The sequence below is a fragment of the Bos javanicus genome, chromosome 12, assembly GCF_032452875.1.
Source record: "Bos javanicus breed banteng chromosome 12, ARS-OSU_banteng_1.0, whole genome shotgun sequence".
Taxonomy (NCBI): Eukaryota; Metazoa; Chordata; class Mammalia; order Artiodactyla; family Bovidae; genus Bos; species Bos javanicus.
The window spans coordinates 76,636,052-76,657,602 of record NC_083879.1 but is presented as its reverse complement, the minus strand read 5'-3'; the positions used below and the strand labels follow the sequence as shown (position 1 = coordinate 76,657,602).

The window sequence follows — 21,551 nt, the reverse complement described above, 5'->3', positions numbered from 1 at the left end:
AACTTTTTTTTTTTTTCATTTTATTATTCATTTAATGGAGAAGGAAATGGTAACCCACTCCAGATTCTTGCCTGGAAAATTCCATGGACAGAGGAGCCTGGCGGGCTACAGTCCACGGGGTCACAAAGAGTCAGACATGACTGAGCATGCATGCATGCAAGCATTTATTTAATATTTAAGCTCTCACACTAGATTTTTACAAGCTGGTGAACACTGACAAAATTATTTCTTCCACAGAACTATAACCAAATGTTCCTGGACAGTATACATATATGGTTGAGCTAATGTCAATACACATCACCATTTAATAAATTACATAAAGAAACAAATTGTCAAGTATCCAAATATTAAGTTACACAGCTCAAAGGCTTCAGTTTAGTTCAGTTCAGTCACTCAGTCATGTCCTACTCTTTGCGACCCCATGGACCGCAGCATGCCAGGCCTTCCTGTCCATCACTAATTCCCGGAGCTTGCTCAAACTCTTGGTGATGCCATCCAACCACCTCATCCTCTGTCGTCCCCTTCTCCTCCTGCCCTCAATCTTTCCCAGCAACAGGGTCTTTTCCAATGAGTCAGTTCTTCACATCAGGTGGCCAACATATTGGAGTTTCAGCTTCAGCATCAGTCCTTCCAATGAATATTCAGGACTAATTTCCTTTAGGATGGACCGGTTGGATCTCCTTGCAGTCCAAGGGACTTTCAAGAGTCTTCTCCAACACCACAGTTCAAAAGCATCAATTCTTCAGTGCTCAGCTTTCTTTAATAGTCCAACTCTCACATCCATACATGACTACTGGAAAAACCATAGCTTTGACTAGATGGACCTTTGTGGGCAAAGTAATGTCTCTGCTTTTCAATATGCTGTCTAGGTTGGTCATAGATTTTCTTCCAAGGAGCAAGCATCTTTTAATTTCATGGCTGCAATCACCATCTGCAGTGATTTTGGAGCCCAAGAAAAAAAGTCTCTCACTGTTTCCATTGTTTCCCCCATGTATTTGCCAAAAAGTGGTGGGACTGGATGCCATGATCTTAGTTTTCTGAATGTTGAGTTTTAAGCCAGCTTTTTCAATCTCCTCTTTCACTTTCATCAAGAGGCTCCTTACTTTTTCACTTTCTGCCTTAAGGGTGGTGTCACCTGTATATGTGAGGTTATTGATATTTCTCTTGGCAGTCTTGATTCCAGCTTGTGTTTCATCCAGCCCAGCGTTTCTCATGATGTACTCTGCATATAAGTTAAATAAGCAGGGTGACAATATATAGCCTTGACGTACTCCTTTCCCGATTTGGAACCAGTCTGTTGTTCCATGTCCTGTTCTAACTGTTGCTTCTTGACCTTCATACAGATTTCTCAGAAGATTTGATTCTTGACCTGCGTATCAGATCTCTCATATGCCTATGTCAAAATGTTAAATGTCTGCTTGATTCATTAGCAGAAATCTACTTCTTATTTTTGCAAGAGAGGTTGAGAATCATACTTCAAACAAAATGAGTTGTAGTTTGCTCAACTTTTTGATTTAATTGACTAACCACCGTTCCTCAGTCTAGGACAAGAAGGCTTCTGGCAGGTGGCATTTGTACTAAAAATCGTGATGTGATATTGTGATTCATTTGTTGTTGTTCAGTCGCTAAGTTGTGTCTGACTCTTTGCGACCCCATGGACTGCAGTACACCAGGTTTCCTTGTCTTTCACTATCCCCTGGAGTTTGTTTAAACTCATATCCATTGAGTCAGTGATTCCATCCAACCATCTCATTCTGTCATCCCCTTCTCCTCCTGCCTTCAATCTTTCCCAGCATCAGGGTCTTTTGCAGTGAGTCAGCTCTTTGCATCAGGTGGCCAAACTATTGGAGCGTCAGCATCAGACCTACCAATGAATATTCAGGACTGATTTCCTTTAGGATTGACTGGTTTTATCTCCTTGCAGTCCAAGGGGCTCTCAAGAGTCTTCTCCAGCACCATGGTTCAAAAGCTTTCATAATATATATTTGGTGACTCAGATGACCAGAATTCTTTCTCATATATATTTGGTCTTCATCTACAGTTCCTGGCTCCCAGCTCCTAAACCTTGTAGTTCCCTAAGTGCAGAGAATCATGTAGGTGTGTTTTATTATGTGAACAAGGTGATTTTTGGAAGCACCTAAGGATGGGGGCTGATCGCTGGGAGAACTAACCATCTGATGAAGAGCTTTCTGTCCCACCTCTCTATCCTCCAGGGAGGGAAGCAGGGCTGGAGGTCAAGCATGCTTCCCCCTTTAAACTGGTCCTTAAGTCACCAGCAGGTGTTGATGTCATATTTATCTCTGTGCAGATTTGAACTAGACAGAACCCAGCCTGCTGAGGGCTTTGAAAAGACCTCTGACCCTGGTGGCTTGATGCATAGGAAAGGCTGGCGTTAAGCAGAGGCTACTGAAATAAGGGTTTTACAAAACCTGCACAGAAGTACTAGGCTGGGCAATGTTTAGACACAGTGCAGTACTTCTGAGGAAACTCAGTACCTAATGTTACACTAAAAACTCCACTCACACAACTCTCAGGATAGCAAACTGGCTGTGAGTCCCTGTGAAGAAAGGAAATGGCAATCTTGTAGGGCAGAAAAGTCAGCCACCTGGGCTGGGCTCCCCCACTGCCCTCTCGGGGGGCCCAGCACCTCTCTGCAGGGGCAGGGGGACCAGAACCGACTGATGAGCAGGGACCTGGGACCCCTTTCCCACCACGACACAGGCCGCCGTCCCCCGCCCCTGGGTTCCCCGTGTCCTTCTGACAATCCTCTTCACCTTCAGCCTGGAAGAGAGGGCGAGCATTGCAGGGGTTACCTGACAGCCACTATCTTCACCGAACTCAAGGGCTCAGTTCAGAGGCAGGGTTTACAAAGGCTCTGGGCACCGGCCCCACAGGAACCCAGGGCTCCTGGTTAAGGACGCCCAGAAACATCAAGTCCAATCTGCTGTTTAGGCTCTACCTGGCCACCCGGAAAAATGGAGACTTGTCCTTAATAACAATTTAATCTCAGGGTAGACGCTGTATTGCCAGCAATGCTCCTAACCATCTGATGAAGAGCTTTCTGTCCCACCCCTGGAATGCTCCTGGAAGTCTGGGGGTCAACATCCTGACCTCGAATGTTGGGCCTGTTAGGAGAGCAGCTGTGGTTTCTCAGAAGCCCGGGATTGGGGAGTTGGGAGCAGCCTGGGGAGAGCTGGGTGGCCTTGGGCAGTCAGTGGTTTGGGAAGAGAATTCTGGCCTCACAGGAGGAATTGCGGTCCCACGCAGCAAGAGAGGGTTTCCCTGCCCCTTCTCCATGCAGAGAGCAAGGTGGCCAGCACAAAGGGAGGAGCCGCGGGCCCTGTGATGTGGTCGGAGCTGGAGAGACTGGGGCAGGAGGCAGGCAGTCAGGACGGTCCCCAGGGGAAAGGTTGGAGGTGGAACACGTGAGATTTTCCTTCTCTGCTCCCACTGCCGCTGCAGGTTGCATGGGGGCTGGAATTTCCCAGCTGGATGCCAGGTCTGGAGCAGCCAGAGCAGGAGACACTGACTGTGGGGAGGGGTGACATGATTACAAGGGAAAAAAAAACATTTTGAATCCCAAACTCAGTCTAGGCTTAGGAATCAGGACTTCGAAGGCAGGTTTTATTTGGGAAGGGGAGGGGGTGGTTCACTATAGACAACTTTTTTCCTTTTCTTACAATGTGGAATCCGCTCACTTGAAATTTAGGCCCAATCTGTTGCCTTTTGCACAAAATTCACAGCCTACATGCTCTTTATTCTAGATGTTGGCCATCCACTCCATTATTCTTGCCTGGACAGAGGAGTCTGGAGGGCTATGGTACATGGGGTCAAAAGAGTTGGACAGGACTTGGCAAGTAAACAAAAAAAACCAAGCCACATGGCTCCCCAACACGCCCCTCTGCCACGCATCCCCATGTGTGACTGCAAGAGGGGTCTTTGAGGGGTGCCATCAGCCTGAGACTTCGAGGTGTCTTGACAAGAGGCATGAGTGTCTTCAGGAACTCACACTCTGGCATCAGGTGCTGTCAGCGACAAACTGCTGGAAGCAAAAGCAGGTCAGGGGTGGGAATCGCAGTCACACACAGAAACTCGTCTGGGAGTCAAGTCAGACGTGGAAGGGTGTGTGTGGGGACAGGAATATCCTAGAGGGTTGGTGATGGACGAAGGGGGACAATGGCCTGGAAGCTGCAGGAAAAGGATGCAAAATAAAGGGTCACCAGTGGGAAGGTGAGGCCTTGGCAGCTGCAGGGAACCGGAAAAGAGGCTGAAAGAAGCTGTTACTGAATCCCTGGCCAGTGAATCCCAGACAAGGTGCTGAGGCAAGCAATACGACTCTATTCAGCGAGCCTGCTGACCGAGAAGATGGCAGACCAATGTTTCAAAATAACCATCCTGTTGGGGTCTGGATGCCAGGTTCTTTTATGAATCAGAGATCCGGGTGGCAGGGGGAAGGGAAGGGAGGTGAGGAAACAAAATAAAAAGGCCATTTAATCTCCAAGATATCTCCTAGAATGGTAAGCCTCAGGCAGGGGGATGTATTAATTTCTTCCTTCCTCCCAGGTAGACAGGGTCCTGAACAAAGGCAGTTTAACAGTCAGGCAGAGAGGCAGGATTCTCTGAGGCAGGCCAGTATATATAGGATTATAGCAACGGAAAGCAAGTTGAAGAAACACCTCTAACACGGAATCAGAATTGACTTCTCCCTGCAACAAAGCTAGGACAAACCTGAATGGTCACGCCACCCTCACGGACTTCAGTTCTGGAAAAGGACTGAAGCAAAGGGTGGCTGGGGCTCCTTTCAGCTGGCCAAGGCTCTCTCATTGAGGAGGGAATCCTGACAAGAAAGCAAACAGCTTGGGGGTGGTGAATCCTTTTTAAAATTTAGGCCTCACCTTGGGACCCTGTCAGTGGGCTCTCAGCTCCCTATCCTCTGGGAGAGAGATGGTGGAAAGTCTCGAGTGAGAATTTTGCCTCTGGTTTGGTTTTACTTTACTAGGCGCTGCCTGGAAGGGAGGAGGAACTCAGGAGATGGTGTGTTTTTGGACACGGTTGCTCCTTTCCTGTGACATGTTTGCACTGGAAGCCCAGAGGGTGGGTTTAGATTTGCTGTGGAGGTGACACACGAATCTGCCCTCTTAGGCCCTCTGGTCAAGCTCTGTCAGTGACCGTGGTCGAGGACATCCCTGCACTGTTGACTGTCCCTACGATCTGAGACATGGACACTCAGATCAAGTTGTGGCCTCTCCTTGGGACCAGCTAGGCTCCCAGAGTCACCTCAGCCCCCATTCTGAGCAGCCTGATGGCCCTGGCAAGCCTCAGGATGGGGTCTCACAGGGGCCAGTCCTAATTTACAGGCACCAAAGAGCTCCTCTCACTTCAAATAAGGACCCATATCTTCTCCAGAAAGATGAACAGTCTGGTTAAAAAAAAAAAAAAAAAACTGGCTGGTAAAGAATAGCACAGCCTAGAACAAAGTTTTATTTAGGTTAACTCTAACAACAACAAAAAAAACACCACCACCAAAAAGCAAAACACATTAAAAACTTTATTGTTAAGTACCACGCATGTCTAAATTTGCATCAGTTTGAAACACTTCTGCTGGCTTTGCAGAACACAATAGCTGCAAGTTTCTTTAAATCTTAACAGTCGTCTGCTTTAGGTCTTTCCAGGCTCGTCTGCTCCGGCCTCCCCCTCCTCCCCGTGGTGGGGTCAGTCTACTCTGCCCCGACGCTGAAATCGGGTCACCCCTGGGCCAGTGGGAATCTGCTTCTAGAGGGGCTGGCCCTGCAGCTAGGGTGGCCTGTACTCCTCGAGGAAGCCCTCTCTTCTTGTTGTTTTCTCTTTGCCCCATTTTTACGCCCAGCCCGAGTGGCTAACTGGGGATATTCTAAGCAAAATTCACCCCAGTGAAGTTGCATGGAGTCTTCCAGAACTGCAGGCTGGTATCTGATAATTCCTGTTTTTTTTTTTTTTTTAATGGAAGTGGGGAGTAGCTGGGACAAATCTCCTGGACTGGAGCTGGGTAGAACGGGCAGAGGGGGGTTTAAGTTCCCTCTCCCTCCCTCGTTGGCGGGCCTGGCCAGCTCTGCAGGTAGGAACTATTCGCTCCGGGGAGTGAGGACCCTGAACAGCCGCTGGAGTTTGAAAGCAAATTTGACGGGGGGGAAAAAAAGCAATGAAAAAAAGTCCATAAATAAAATCTGACAGGTGCTGTCTGAATAACAGCCCCCTTTCTGGCACGAATGATCTGATATAATGTAGGAAGATACGTTACAGTAGAAAGAATATTACAGCAGCAGTAATTTCCCATCTGTAGCGCTATTCCCCTGCTTCCTGAAATCTGCAATTTGAGTGCATTTTAAACACATCAGGAATGAGTGATGATTCTCCAGACCAAGGGAAATACTCCATAAAAAAATAAAGATAGAAAAGGCATGCTATTTTAATGGCAAACTTATTTTGGATACTTAATGGTAACTGATCTTGGAATTAAGGGAGGGAGCAGCAGGAACCCCCTGTGCCCAGGAGGACAGCACAGCGTCCTGGGCTGAGCCGGGGGCGGGGGCAGCGCTCGCCAGTCCCTGTGTCGTCGGCCAGGACCCTCAGTGCTGCAGCAGGAAGTGGGTGGCCACGTTAAGGTCGTTATTGGAAGCTCTCAGGGCTTCCAACGCGTCGCCCCTGGAAAATCCCATCTCCATGAGCCGGGCGACCTGAAAACAGAAACAAAACCAGAAGTCTGATGAGGAGGCTGACCGCATTGCCACCGATCCACCGGCCCCACGATGTTCCTCATGCGAGTTTTAATGCTCCTCGTGAGCTTTTCAGGTTAAAAAAAAAAATAAATCACCCTTTCATTTCAGTGTGAAAGCTGATGTTTATGAAACGACAACGGACCCGTTTTCAGGTGCTCACTATATACGGTCCACAGACTGTATTTTCTCACTGAATCCTCACTTTCAGGACAAGGAAGGGGGCTCCCGAGGGTCAGTGACCTGCCAGGACGAGCAGAGGGTGGCTGCGCTGTGGGCCCTGGCCTTGGGGGGTGGGGGATGGCAGGTCGTACCAGCAGCCCCGGGCACAGGCCTTCAGGGTCAAATCGGATTCCTGAAGAATAACTTATCCTAGCTGCATTTCCCCGGGCAGGTGAACAGGTCTTAACTGGGGATTTATTCCTGATGCTGGTGGACTCTGACGGTACACACTCCTTGGAGCTCCTGGCATGGCTCAGGCAGAGCACGGCCTTGGGGTGCCTGCCCCACAGCCTCTCCCAGGAGGTGCAACGCCCCCGGAGTCCCCACCAGCAGAAGGGAGGAAGTCCAGGCACAACCTCGGGGAGGAGGCAGCTAGAGCCATGGAGGATCGGGAGGAGGAGGAGGAGGCAGCTAGAGCCATGGAGGATCGGGAGGAGGAGGAGGAGGCAGCTAGAGCTATGGAGGATCGGGAGGAGGAGGCTTGCATTTTTTTCAAACACAAATCCTGAAGCTGTGAATGCAGAGGTTTCCTGTGTTTTTACATACAGGCGGTCTCCAAGGTTGAAATGGCAGGGTTATTGGTTTATTCCTTGTGACCTGTTTTCCCACATGAAAATGTATTACAAAAACATCTAGGACCCTGGACTAGCCGCAGGGGTCTTTTTATTTTTTTTTAACTTATTTGGAAATAAACTACATTTGCAATAACATATATTGAAAAGTGATACTCTTTCAAATGTTGAGATTTTCAACAAGGTTTAAGTTGACAAGGGACTGGGGACTTGTCACCACTTCTAACCTCCTTTGGACTGAACACGATGCCCAGGGGGCACACAGGGGTCAGAGCTCTGCCGCCTCTCCTTCCCCTGCGGAGGAGGGTGTGGGCGGGGTGAGTGGGGAGGGTGGGGCGAGTTGGGAAGGAGGTGCAGAGCTGAGTGGGCCAGAACCATTGAGATCCCAGGTTCCTGGGCCCTCAGGGAATCTTCTGTTGTTGTTCAGTCACTAAGCTGTGACCCCATGGGCTGCATGCAGCACATCTGGTTTCTCTGTCCTCCACTCTCTCCTAGAGTTTGCTCAAACTCATGTCCATCGAGTCAGTGATGCCTCCAACCATCTCATCCTCTGCCATCCCCTTCTTTTGCCTTCAATTTTTCCCGGCATTAGGGTCTTTTCCAATGAAGTCAGCTCTTCACATCAGGTGGCCAAAGTATTGGAGCTTCAGCATCAGTCCTTCCAATGAATACTCAGGGTTGATTTCCTTTAGGATTGTCTGGTTGGATTTCCTTGCTGTCCAAGGGACTCTCAAAAGTCTTCTCCAGCACCATAATTCAAAAGCATCAATTCTTCAGCACTCAGCCTTCTTTACGGCCCAACTCTCATATCCGAACAGGAATACTGGAAAAACCATAACTTTGACTAGATGGACCTTGTCGGCAAAGTGACGTCTCTGCTTTTTAATACAGTCTAGTTTTGTCATAGCTTTCCTTCCAAGGAGCAAGCACCTCTCATGGCTGTAGTCACCGTCAACAGTGATTTTGGACCCAAGAAAATAAAATCTGTCACTGCTTCCACTTTTTCCCCTTCTATTTGCCATGAAATGATGGGGCCGGCTACCATGATCTTAGTTTTTGAATGCTGAGTTTTAAGCCAGCTTTCACACTCTCCTCTTTCACCCTCATCAAGAGGCTCGGGAAGAGGTTAACCCAGATGGGAGGAAACGAGGCACACTTTTCAGAAGCTGGGGCTCCAGCCGGTGTTTTTCAAACTGAGGCTGGGACCCCTCATCAGTGGGTTAAGACCAAGATTAAAAACAAAGCGCATGGTGAGGGTCTTCCCTCCAAGGAAACCTCATTCTGGTTCCCCGCCTCCACACACGCCCCCAAAGGGTCGACCTTGGGGAGAAGGCCAGTGGCCCATTTCCAGCTCAACCTTCGGGTTGAGGCACTGATGGCTGGTGTGGGCAGAGGCAGGGGGCTCTGCTTCCATCTCCCCTCAGGTAGGAACAGCCGTTTCTGGAGTTTCAGGAACACTCCACCACTCGCTGGCTGGGACAGAAGGCTCTTCCTCAAGGGAGCCGATCTGAGTCTCACTACTTGTCACCCGTGGGGCTTCCAAGGCCTTTATCTGCTTTTGAAGCCACAGGAAATGCCCCGTTTCCTTCTCTGCGTGAGGCCTCCAGTGTCCTCCTCTCTCGCTCCTGGTCCCTCCGGCTGTGTGGCTCCGTGTCTCCCACCTGGTTAACTCGTCTTTGTCCCAATGGTCTCAGGGCCCCATGGCCTTTCCTGAATCCCCCAGCTGAGGATGAACCCAGAGTGGGTGCCTTGTGGTCCTGCCAACCTCTGTCCTGTGCTCCTCCCGGCTGGGACCGGGCAGGTGGCTCCTCCTTATCCTGATCAGGGCCTGGTGGCCTTTGCCAACCCCGCGTCTCAGGGCCCAGCACTGTCCGGCCTGTCCCTGCCCCCCAGCGCTTGCCTGTTTGTACTGCTGCAGGATATGGTGCTGCTGGCATGGTGTGCCCAGGGCAGAGTGCGCCTTCCTGTGATTCCCAGCCTTGGCACAGTGGGCGTGCACGTGTGTGCGTGCACACATGCCCTGAGTGTGTAATGACAGCATTCTGGGGCGGTGAGTGATGCTGGGCCTGCGATAAATTGAGCGAAATGTGCTCAAGCTAGGCCCCTGGGCTCTGGGTGAGTTTAACCCACTCGTCCAGGTTTAGGACTGGGCGCTGTCAAACTTCTGATCACTGTCTAGTAACCGAAACTGCCCTCAGCTTAAATTCTGTCCTTGACGGTGTTAGTCAGCTCCCTCAAACGGGTATCATCCCCAGCTGATTAGCAAATGAACAAGCCACTCAAGGTAAACGCCAAGCAGACAAGATCAGAGGCGAGCCCAGAACTCACCAGAGCCCGCCCCTTTCTACCTAGGAGGCTTAGTCAACAGTCTTTTTGCATTTTCACCAGTTTCAGTGTTATTATCTGTCGCGATGTCATCAACATCCCTCTCAAGGGGACGAGAGGCGCACGTGTCTTGGTGGCATCCTGTGTCAACAGGAGCTGTGTGGGGCCTTCAGACCACAAGGCCCTTTTCTTCCACGAGTGTCTGCTCCATCACCTATCTCAGGCTCCTGCCAGACGTGACAGGTCCGTTCTCAGGATCCACACTTTTCCCTTTTCCTTGGGGGGCCTTTCACACTGAGTGTCACTCGGGGAGAAGGGCCACAGGACATGTGCTGGACACGTGGTCAACAGGGCGCAGCCACCTCGCCGGTCCAGGCAGGCCTATCGGGCTGTCTCCACTCCTGGATCAACATAACCTTTCACGATGCTTATTCCCGTGACTTCCGGTTAAGGACCACGATCTTTAGTGGAGTGAACGTGGCCCAGTGAGGAGGTGGGCAGCTCCCTCTCTGCCATGTCCCTTCCGTGGACACACACCACGGGGCCGACGATTTGGCCGATTTCAACGATGGGGAACAAATCGCGTGGCAAACACCACATTCGCTGTCACCTCTAGGACTTAAGGCCTGGCTGCTTCTTCGCACCCAGCGACAGGAACAAATTCATCTGTTCGGCAAATCACGATTCATAACCTGGAGCTGGTGACACGAGAGCCTCACCTGGCGCTGGCACTGGGCGGGGGCGCTGGCCGCAGCTTCCATCTGCTGGAGTTTCCTGTCCAGCGACTCTGAATCTGGTTTGGAATCAAGGAGATGCTGAGCACAGGTCGCCCCCGACACAGAGCAGAGCATGCGTGGCACTGGGGCCAGAGGGAAAGCGGCTGGGGTCTGGGATGCGCCGGGCTGCGTCCGAGATGGAGAAGTCCTGGTAAGGAGAGACCCGTTCTGGGCACGCCAGGCTGCCTCCGAGGTCGTTCTCTCCCAGACACCATCGACCACATGTGCCATCACTGGTTTTGACAGCCGAGCTGGGTTTTTCGCAGGTCTCCGTGGCTCTGTGCAGGCCGCGCTGGCCGGCCATCACGAGCTGGGTTTTTCGCAGGTCTCCGCGGCTCTGTGCAGGCTGCGGCTGGCTGGCCATCACAGCCCCTTGCCTAAAGCTGGCTCTGGGGTCTTTTGGATTTCTTGGGGGATGAGGAGACGAGTGTGATTAGAGAATCTGCACTGCTGAATGACCTGGTACTCTGACCAGAGAAGAAAGCTCAGAAAGCAGAAATTGGGTTAGCAGTATTTAAAAACTGAACAACACAAGGAAAGGGCACTTGTGGGTTTCCTTTAGTTTCCCAAACTACAAACACCTACAGAAAAATGAAACGGCAAGCTCGGGGTGGGTACGAGGAAAATATTAGAGGACCAGAAGGAGGATACTGAGGGGTTCCCACAGGGTCCCCATCACCCCATAGTGGACAGTGCCGGCTGGGGCGCCCATGGCCACACAGGAGCCCAGGTGTCCTGCTGCTGCCCATCCTCGGGGGCCGAGGGCTCAGCAGACGGCGCAGCCCCGGGGTGGACGCTGAGAACCATCGTCATGGTCCTGCTTGTTAACCAGCGCCTGACTTGCACAGACCTCGAGGGTTTCACAACCGTCCGGGTGTGAAGGCCGACTTAGCCTGTGACGCAGGGACTCCCGTGATCGGCGGTGGCGAGAGAAGGCCGAGGCCACACAGGCCTGCGGTCGGGTGAGTGAGACTCGGGCAGGACTCTCTAGAGGCTCACAATTCCTCAAAGTAAAACCACAGGGGAGCCGGCAGCTGTGAGAGAGGCATCCCAGCCCCAGGGGTTGGGAGGCGGGGACCCTGCCAGGTGGCAGAGGGGCTCCACAGAGTCACCGAGTGACCCCAGGCCAGGAACTAGGGTGCCGGGCTCCCAGCTCCTCACCGCTTTGGGGTAAGAGAGACGGGTGTGAAAGGCCTGGGACAGTGGCCGGCAGCTGGCAGGCGCTCAGGAGCATCTCCTCCTGTGATTATCCTGTGCTACCGAGAAGCCACCAGGCCAGGTGTGATCCCTCCCTCGGGGCCTCTGAGGTGACAGAACTGCCCTTGGGTTTTGTTTTCGGCACTCACTTTAACTGCTTCCACTTTGCTAGTTTTATATCCTTTGTTGGTCAAAGAACTGGCGTGTCTTTCATGAGATCAAAGGCAGGCTCGTTTTCAGAGGTGCCACGGCGAGCTCGGAGTGGCTGGAGGGGAGCGGAAGGGCCACCCCCTGAACCCTGAGTCACTGCCATCCAGAGAAAGGCTCAGGTTCTGAGATTCCACCCCAGGTCCACAGCTGAGCACCCGCCCCCCACACACACACCTCCCACCAAGGCTGAGTATGGCCACACTGAACAGCGAAGCAAGTGACACATGTCACCTGTTTCTAGTGGTTGCTGCTGCTGCTGCTGCTGTCACTTCAGTCATGTCCGACTCTGTGTGACCCCACAGACTGCAGCCCACCAGGCTCCCCCTTCCCTGGGATTCTCCAGGCAAGAAGACTGGAGCGGGTTGCCGTTTCCTTTTCCAATGCATGAAAGTGAAAAGTGGAGTGCCTCAGTCGTGTCCGATTCTCCGCGACCCCATGGACTGTAGCCTACCAGGCTCCTATGTCCATGGGATTTTCCAGGCAAGAGTACTGGAGTGGGTTGCCATTTCCTTCTCTAGTGTTTAAACCTTATAGATAAGCATTGGCCTAACAAAACTAAGATGGTCAGCCCAAGTGAAATTGGACAGAGTTGAGAGCACGTGAGTCAGTGCGGGGCTGGTGGGGCCGCGGCGGTCCCGAAAACCCAGGACAGGAACTTCCTAAAACACATCTCCTCCAATGCTCCTTTTCTGTTTCAGAGCCCAGTGAGTCCTTTCTTCCTTCTGCCTGCCCATTGATTGTGGTAAAGTTTCCATCTAAAAATTCTTGCCATGAAATATCAGAGTAGAGTTCCCCTTAGTTTCTGGTCTAAAAACCTGAATGATCCTTGCCTCTAATGTCTTTTGGAAACCGGGTAGAGCTGGGTCAATATCCAGAGAGGACGCTACGATTTTCCTCGTCACTTATTCACAAAAAACTCAGGTGACTCAAATGTAGTGTCTCCGGGGCCTGTTTCTGGTGACTGAAAATGCGACTTCCCAGCATTATGATCAGAGAAATTGGACGGGGAGCAGAAGCGGGCACTGAAATTGCAGCTCAGAGGGAAACGTGAGTGCAGGGGCCCCGCGGTGACCTCCGGCTCCAGCAGCTGCTCCTGGTCAGGGCCCCACGAGGCCAGCCTGGGGGACGGGAGGGGTCCCGTCACCGCCATCCACACATGTGCTGTAAAGGAGGACACGGTGGAACATACTTCCCAAGGAGAGACCCCAGCAAGCGAGAAAAGAAACTGAAGAGAGAGGAGATAAACCTGGGCCAGTGTTCCTTTCCTTTCCCTTTTCTTTTTTAAATCCTCTGTGGTTGGGACAATAACCACCTCAAGGTTATTCTTACTCAAGGAAAGGCATCAAAACCCGCCTTAACATTCTACTTGCAGTTCAACTACGCTCTGACCCGAGTGAAGCAGCACGCTCATTCCAATGACATCTACAGCAATTCCTCTCAGTCTGAAACACTCTTCTGCTTGTTTTGAGTAAGACTGTGGTTTTAACTTCCCTTTAGCTAAGGGTGTAAAAAACAAATGGTTTTGGGGTTCTTACTTCCCAAATTCTGACTCTTGCAAAAAGTCATGCCCACCTGAAAGGTGGTCCCAGCCCTCCCCCCAGGCTGCCCTTGGTGGCTGGCCACGTCCCAGGCCACATGCACACCCTGCCAGGAGGGGTGGCCCCCTCTTGGGCTTGTCAAGGCAAGCTCAGGGCCAGACCCCTGTGGGTTAGAGCTGCCCTTGCCCCCTGTCAGCTGGCCCCCGCACCCCCTCCTTGGAGCTGCTGAACCCCTGTGGTCACACAGCTGGCTGAGTGGCCGGGTTCTCCTCTGTGCCTGCCCAATGCAGGCAGCTCAGCGGCCCCTCATCTTTGCACTTTCCTGTGTGCTTTGGGGTTTGGTCCTGAGAATACCCTCACTACTGGCTGCGGGGGCTCCTCTGCTTACATCTTTCAGCATTCAGTAGACTCAGATCAGATCAGTCGCTCAGTCGTGTCCGACTCTTTGCGACCCCATGAATTGCAGCACGCCAGGCCTCCCTGTCCATCACCAACTCCCAGAGTTCACTGAGACTCACGTCCATTGAGTCAGTGATGCCATCCAGCCATCTCATCCTCTGTCGTCCCCTTCTCCTCCTGCCCTTAATCCCTCCCAGCATCAGAGTCTTTTCCAATGAGTCAACTCTTCGCATGAGGTGGCCAAAGTACTGGAGTTTCAGCTTTAGTATCAGCACCCCTCAAATTGGCTGATTATTTGATTGCTTCCCAGTAATTCACTCTAACAAATCATGTGTTCTAACACTAGTATTAGAGATCAGAGATGGAAAGGGCTGACGGAGGACCACCCTCTAACACATTTTTAAGTGAAAACAAGAGTTCTTTTGAAGGAGAAGCCCTCCAACCACACCTTCACATTCAGGCCTCTAATCCCCTCCACCGGGGCATCTGCAGCCTCAGGTTCCATGTTAGGAGAGAACATGGAAGAGAAGGTGCCAGCCCCCGTGCAGTTCACCATCTGCCAGGGAGCCAGATGGCATGGGTGTCTCTAGATCAACACTCAGCTCACTGCGGGTTCAGACACTCAGGGCAGGAGCACTACGTGAGGGGCTGTTTTCATAATGAGCTCTGTGGAGTTTAGCTGGGCTTTTCGGAGGCAGTGGTAAGGATCCCAGAGATGAGGGAAGACTTCCTGAGATTGAGATCCTCTCACACTGAAGAGATTTGGCTCCTTATTCACTGAGATTGAGTGTCTGTGTGATATCTCTCTCTACCGGGGCCAATGGGTATTTCAGAGGATATGAATGGAATCCACACAACTCCATTCCAGTCTCACCTATTATAAACATGCTAAGTGCTACCGTATCTCGTCTGGCAAGAGTCTCATAAGCACTGGGGCTGCACTATGTTCCCCAGGCAGGGATGGAAGAAATTACATATGTGGTTATGATCATAATAAGCCCTTTCCTCCATGTCTAATCCATCCTCCAAGGAAACCCAACAATGTGATTCCTTGTTTAAAATCCTGCTTGGTTTCCTAATGCCTAAAGTCCATATAGTCAAAGCTATGGTTTTTCCAGTACTTGTTTATGGATGTGAGAGTTAGACCATAAAGAAGGCTGAGCGCCGAAGAAGTGATGCTTCCAAATTATGGTGCTGGAGAAGACTCCTGAAAGTCCCGTGGAGAGCAAGGAGATCAAACCAATCAATCCTAGAGAAAATCAACCCTGAATATTCATTGGAAGGACTGACGCTGAAACTGAAGCTCCAATACTTTGGCCACCTATTGCAAAGAACTGACTCACTGGAAAAGACTCTGATGGTGGGCAAGATTGAAGAGAGGAGGAGAAGGGGATGACAGAGCATGAGATGGTTGGATGGCATCACTGACTCAATGGACATGAGTTTGAGCAAGCTCTGGGAGTTGGTGATGGACGGGAAAGCCTGGCGTGCTGCAGTCCATGGGTTGCAAAGAGTTGGACACGATTGAGTGACTGAAGAACAGCCTAGAAGCAGAGGTCCGTGCCCCGCTGAGGGCGTTGGGATGCCTTCCTGTTTATTCCCTACCTGGGGCCCCTGCCCCACCTGTCAAGTCCCACTCCAACTTCACCCACCTGTGCTCCCCAAATCTGATGTGCTTTTCACCAGGCTGCCTCTTTATAGACAGCATTGCCCACCACGCCCCCACCACACACACACACACACACACACACACACTGGCATTCCTTCAGCAGCATCAGGAGACTTGGATGCAGCTGACCAGAGCTGTCCCTCTGCCAGGGCCCCTGTACCAGGCTCTGCACCAAGCGAGGGCAGGAATCGTTGCCTCACTTATCTCTGTATTTCAAGAACCCAGCCCAGGGTTAGAGCAGGCAGAGCAGACAGCTGATAACTGCTGGCTGACTAGAAGGAAGGAAATAAATGGATGGAAGAGAGGAAGTCAATATTTGTCAAGTCCACGTTTATTTTACTTTCGTTAAGTCCCAGCACTGACTCCATGAGTCTAAATGCCCCGTCTGACTTCATCTGTGCGTCCCATTAAGCATGAAGCCAAGAGTCCCTTTCTAAGCTTGGGGAGGGCTCAAGAGAGGCAAACTTGGGAAGTATGTCCCCCTTTTCATTAGGAAAGAAAAAGATCAATAATGATAAAATTTCATTATTTGTTAATTTTGAGTTTGGGGGTAATATAAAAAATCCTTGGTTAAGAAGAAAAAAAAATCTAAAAGCAAGAGAAGTGCGATAATGAATAGATTTATTTTAAGATAGTAAGGTTTGGGGTGACATCTGGAATGCGTGAACTGACAAAGGTGCTGGCTGAAAGACAGTAGGGGTGGGCTGTGAAGGACTGAGAATCCAGAAACTTCACAGCAGAAGTAGAAAAGCTGGCAAATGTTTCTACAGTCCTACGTCAGACTAGTATTAGACTTAATGAGGGATGCACATTCTTTCTCAGACTAGTCTTCGTTTTCATAATAGAGGGACTATATTTCCTATCTTAAATATCTCTCACTGAAATTCCTAAAGTTTTTGTTCACATCAGAAAAAAAATCATTTCCCTTTTTCTTGGTTTAGAAAAATTACTTTTTCTTAATGCATTAAAATCACATGACTCTGATATTTAAATAAAGAAAATTGTTGTCATTGTTCAGCTGCTAAGCTGTGTCTGACTCTTTGTGACACCATGGGCTGCATGCAGCCCACCAGGATACACTGTCCTTCGCTATAAATAAAGAAAATACAGCACATCCAATTGAAAAATTAAGCATAAAAAGGTTTTGTTAATTCCAACTATCTTAATGTTACTAACAAATAATATTTATATAGTGTCTCAATTCAGTTCAGTTCAGTTCAATCACTCAATCATGTCTGACTCTTTGCGACCCCATGAATCACAGCACGCAAGGCTTCCCTGTCCAACACCAACTCCTGGAGTTTACCCAAACTCATTTCCATTGAGTTGGTGATGCCATCCAACCATCTCATCCTCTGTTGTCCCCTTCTCCTCCTGCCCTCAATCTTTTCCAGCATCAGGGTCTTTTCCAATGAGTCAGTTCTTTGCATCAGCTGGCCAAAGTATTGGAGTTTCAGCTTCAGTATCAGTCTAATGAACACTCAACACTGATCTCCCTTAGGATGGACTGGTTGGATCTCCTTATAGTCCAAGGGACTCTCGAGAGTCTTCTCCAACACCACAGTTCAAATGCATCAATTCTTCTGTGCTTAGCTTTCTTTACAGTCTAACTCTCATATCCATACATGACTACTGGAAAAACCACAGCCTTGACTAGACGGACTTTGGTGACAAAGTAATGTCTCTGCTTTTTAATATGCTGTCTAGGTTGGTCATAACTTTCCTGCCAGGGAGTAAGCGTCTTTTAATTTCATGGCTGCAATCACCATCTGCAGTGATTTTGGAGCCCCCCCAAATAAAGTCAACCACTGTTTCCCCATCTATTTCCCATGAAGTGATGGGGCCAGATGCCATGATCTTCTTTTTCTGAATGTTGAGTTTTAAGCCAACTTTTTCACTCTCCTCTTTCATTTTCACCACGAGGCTCTTTAGTTCTTCTTCACTTTCTGCCATAAGGGTGGTGTCATCTGCTTATCTGAGGTAATTGATATTTCTCCCGACAATCTTGATTCCAGCTTGTGCTTCTTCCAGCCCAGCGTTTCTCATGATATACTCTGCACAGAAGTTAAATAAGCAGGGTGACGATATTCAGCCTTGACGTACTCCTTTTCCTATTTGGAACCAGTCTGTTGTTCCATGTCCAGTTCTAACTGTTGCTTCCTGACCTGCATACAGGTTTCTCAAGAGACAGGTCAGATGGTTTGGTATTCCCATATCTTTCAGAATTTCCCAAAGTTTGTTGTGATTCACACAGTCAAAGGCTTTGGCATAGTCAATAAAGCAGAAATAGATGTTTTTCTGGAACTCTCTTGCTTTTTCGATGATCCAGCAGATGTTGGCAATTTGATCTCTGGTTCCTCTGCCTTTTCTAAAACCAGCTTGAACATCTGGAAGTTCACGGTTCACATACTGCTGAAGCCTGGTTTGGAGAATTTTGAGCATTACTTTACTAGTGTGTGAGATGAGTGTAATTGTGTGGTAGTCTTTGGCATTGCTTTTCTTTGAGACTGGAATGAAAACTGACCTTTTCCAGTCCTGTGGCCACTGCTGAGTTTTCCAAATTTGCTGACATATTGAGTGCAGTACTTTCACAGCATCATCTTTTAGGATATGAACTAGCTCAACTGGAATTCCATCACCTCCACTAGCTTTGTTCGTAGTGATGCTTCCTAAGGCCCACTTGACTTCACATTCCAAGATGTCTGGCTCTAGGTGAGTGATCACAGCATTGTGATTATCTGGGTTGTGAAGATCTTTTTTATACAGTTCTTCTGTGTATTCTTGCCACCTCTTCTTAGTATCTTCTGCTTCTGTTAGGTCCATACCATTTCTGTCCTTTATGGAGCCCATCTTTGCATGAAATGTTCCCTTGGTATCTCTTATTTTCTTGAAGAGATCTCTAGTCTTTCCCTTTCTATTGTTTTCCTCTATTTCTTTGCAATGATCACTGAGGAAGGCTTTTGTATCTCTCCTTGGTATTCTTTGGAACTCTGCATTCAAATGGGTATATTTTTCCTTTTCTCCTTTGCTTTTGGCTTCTCTTCTTTTCACAGCTATCTGTAAGGCCTCCTCAGACAGCCATTTTGCTTTTTTGCATTTCTTTTTCTTGAGGATGGTCTTGCTCCCTGTCTCCTGTACAATGTCACGAACCTCCGTCCATAGTTCATCAGGCACTCTGTCTATCAGATCTAGTGCCTTAAATCTATTTCTCACTTCCACTGTATAATCATAAGGGATTTGATTTAGGTCATACCTGAATGGTCTAGTGGTTTTCCCTACTTTCTTCAATTTAAGTCTGAATTTGGCAATAAGGAGTTCATGATCTGAGCCACAGTCAGCTCCTGGTCTTGTTTTTACTGACTGTATAGAGCTTTTCCACCTTTGGCTACAAAGTATACAATCAATCTGATTTTGGTGTTGACCATCTGGTGATGTCCATGTGTAGAGTCGTCTCTTGTGTTGTTGGAAGAAGGTGTTTGCTATGACCAGTGTGTTCTCTTGGCAGAACTCTCTTAGCTAGCCTCCAGTTAACCCAGAGATCATATGGAAGGTACACTTGTAAATGTTACTCTAAGTGTCTCGAGACAAGGGCAGCATCTTTCCTCTCTTTTACAGTCTCTCGAGCACCTACCACAAAAACTACTGAGCATCTACATAAATAATGCCGGAAGAGGGGGACTCTGTCTTAACGTGGGACCGTCTTTAAGAGTATTTAAGGATACTCAAGAAAGAAAAGACAAAATTCGGAAAAAAAATCAACGAATAAGGAAGTTTATGTTAAAAACAACCTCTCATGTATTTACATCTTTTCATAACAGAGTCAAGAAGAAGCAAATGGTATTTTAAACTGATAGCAACAACATGTTAACCTCACTCTTGTCATTCTGGGAGGATCAAGGACAATGATTCATTAAAAAAAAACAACAATGCTAAGACTTCAATTACACACATTCACCTTGTTATCACTTTTTGACACTTTTTTTCCCCCAAATGTCAAAACTAAGAACTATTTACCCTTTAAATACTTTCTATCGTTAACGGCTACTCTTTGAGGGATGTGAGCTGGGTTCTATCAAGGAGACAGTAATATAACAGAACTTTATTTCCCTTCACCTGAATTTGAGAGTACTGGTTTATTTTTCAATCAGTTATCTTAAATATTTCACAAACGCCAAGTTGCTTGGCTTTAGTTTCTAATCATGGAGCTACCATTTTTCAGGTAATTCGTCAATGGAGGCAGAAGAGAACTATGGCTCCTTAATGCATCTCTCAACCCTAACGAGTAGCTCAAAGGATGAGTCTGAGCTGAGAAGTTAAGGGCGAGGGGCTAGGTCAACTTGTCAGGCACATTCAGCTGGTTTTTTTCACTTGTTTTGGCCTCACCCAGAGGGACCCGTGGAGGTTCTGCCCAAGAGCCCCTCTTGAGTTCCAGAAAAAGCCAGGATATGGACAGTTTTGCCACAGATGCTGAGGGCCTTGGGTCGGACTGGTGTTTGCTGGCTCTGGTACCAGGGGCGGAGGAGGGCATGGTGCGACCTGCTATGAAATGTTGACCTTGGTCTGCTTTCTTGAGAAAAAAGCAATGTTCACAGAATGAAATTTAAAAGGGTTGTTACTGAAATGCTCTAAACTGACTTTTACAGATTTTCAAAAACTTCCCAGTGTGAAGAAATCACAAACATCAAGGAAAATTTCAAGAAGAGCACTAAGAACCTGATCACTCTTCCACCCAGATTCACCAATTATTACTTTGCTGCAGTTGTTTTCTGTCCATATGCACACACACACATGCTCTACACACACACACACACACACTCTCTCCCACTTATTTTCCCTGAGCCACCTGAGATGGAGCCGCATATATCCTGCCCCTATTTCCTTGTCTGCTCTAATCTACAATGCAGGCATGCTAAGCCGCTTCAGTGGGCGACTCTTCAGTGTCCGACTCTGTGCGACCCCATGGACTGTAACCCTCCAGGTGCCTCTGTCCCTGGGATTCTCCAGGCATTTCCTTCTCGGGGGATCTGCCCGACCCAGGGAGTGTATCCAAGCCTCTTACGTCTCTTGCACTGGCAGGTGGGTTCTCTACCACTAGCAGCACCTGGGAAGCCCACACACAGAACATCATTTCAGAACTGCTGTGCTCGTTCCCATGAGGAGTGAACTGCTGTGCTCGTTCCCATGAGGAGTTGAGATTTGTTTGCAGTTCTTTTTTTCTGTTTTTTTTTTTTTTTTAGGCAGAGGACATATGTTCACAAGTAACTGAAATTAATTTTCCCCCTTTCTTATATCATTCCCTTAAGATACAGTTGGACATTTACTCTAGTTGCCTTTTAGTTTTATGGCTGTCCCCAGTGTTGATTTGCTTTTTGAACCTGTAAAACATTTACTTGATTCCTGAAGTTAAAACCATACAGACAGAGAAGCTCCCAGACCTTCCGCTTCCTTCTCTCCCAGCCCTTGCAGTGAACCAGGTTCAGTAGTTGTGTGCATATGAAATGTCATACACTTAAAAATAAGCAATCCCAATGCAATTTTCTTTGAAATTATATCCTCCTCAAAGTCATAAGACCAAGATAAGCCAATGACAGGGCCCAAATGTCTAAAACAGGTATAGCAGGCAGTTTACCTGGTATCAAGATCTCTATTTATCACTATACACTTGAATTCTTTCAAGTCCTGTTCAGCAGAACTGCCGGGGGTGTGAAGCCCAGGTTTAGGGCAAGTGCCGGGTGTTAGGTTACCTGCTCCTCCGGAACCTCCAGAGGGGGGGACGCTGGTTGCTCAGCTTGCCGACCATCCTGATAGTTTACATTTCTTCGCTGACGCAGAGGAGGGAAAAGACGGTCCCAGTTGATCATTCCTCCCTAGAAAGAGATCATCGCACAGAG

General features: G+C 48.9%; 1 protein-coding gene across 1 annotated transcript in view; it reads right to left on the bottom strand.

Annotated features, from left to right (window-relative positions):
• Positions 1–5,529: 5,529 nt before the first annotated feature.
• The window catches only part of UBAC2 (UBA domain containing 2), a 170,574-nt gene continuing 154,552 nt past the window's right edge, over positions 5,530–21,551 (bottom strand). Inside the window, exons 8-9 of the mRNA XM_061435278.1 lie at positions 21,405–21,527; positions 5,530–6,713 (exon numbers count right to left, since the gene is read on the bottom strand). Coding sequence (XP_061291262.1) covers positions 6,606–6,713; positions 21,405–21,527 — 231 coding nt within the window. The 3' untranslated portion in view covers positions 5,530–6,605. The remainder of the gene's footprint in view (positions 6,714–21,404; positions 21,528–21,551) is intronic.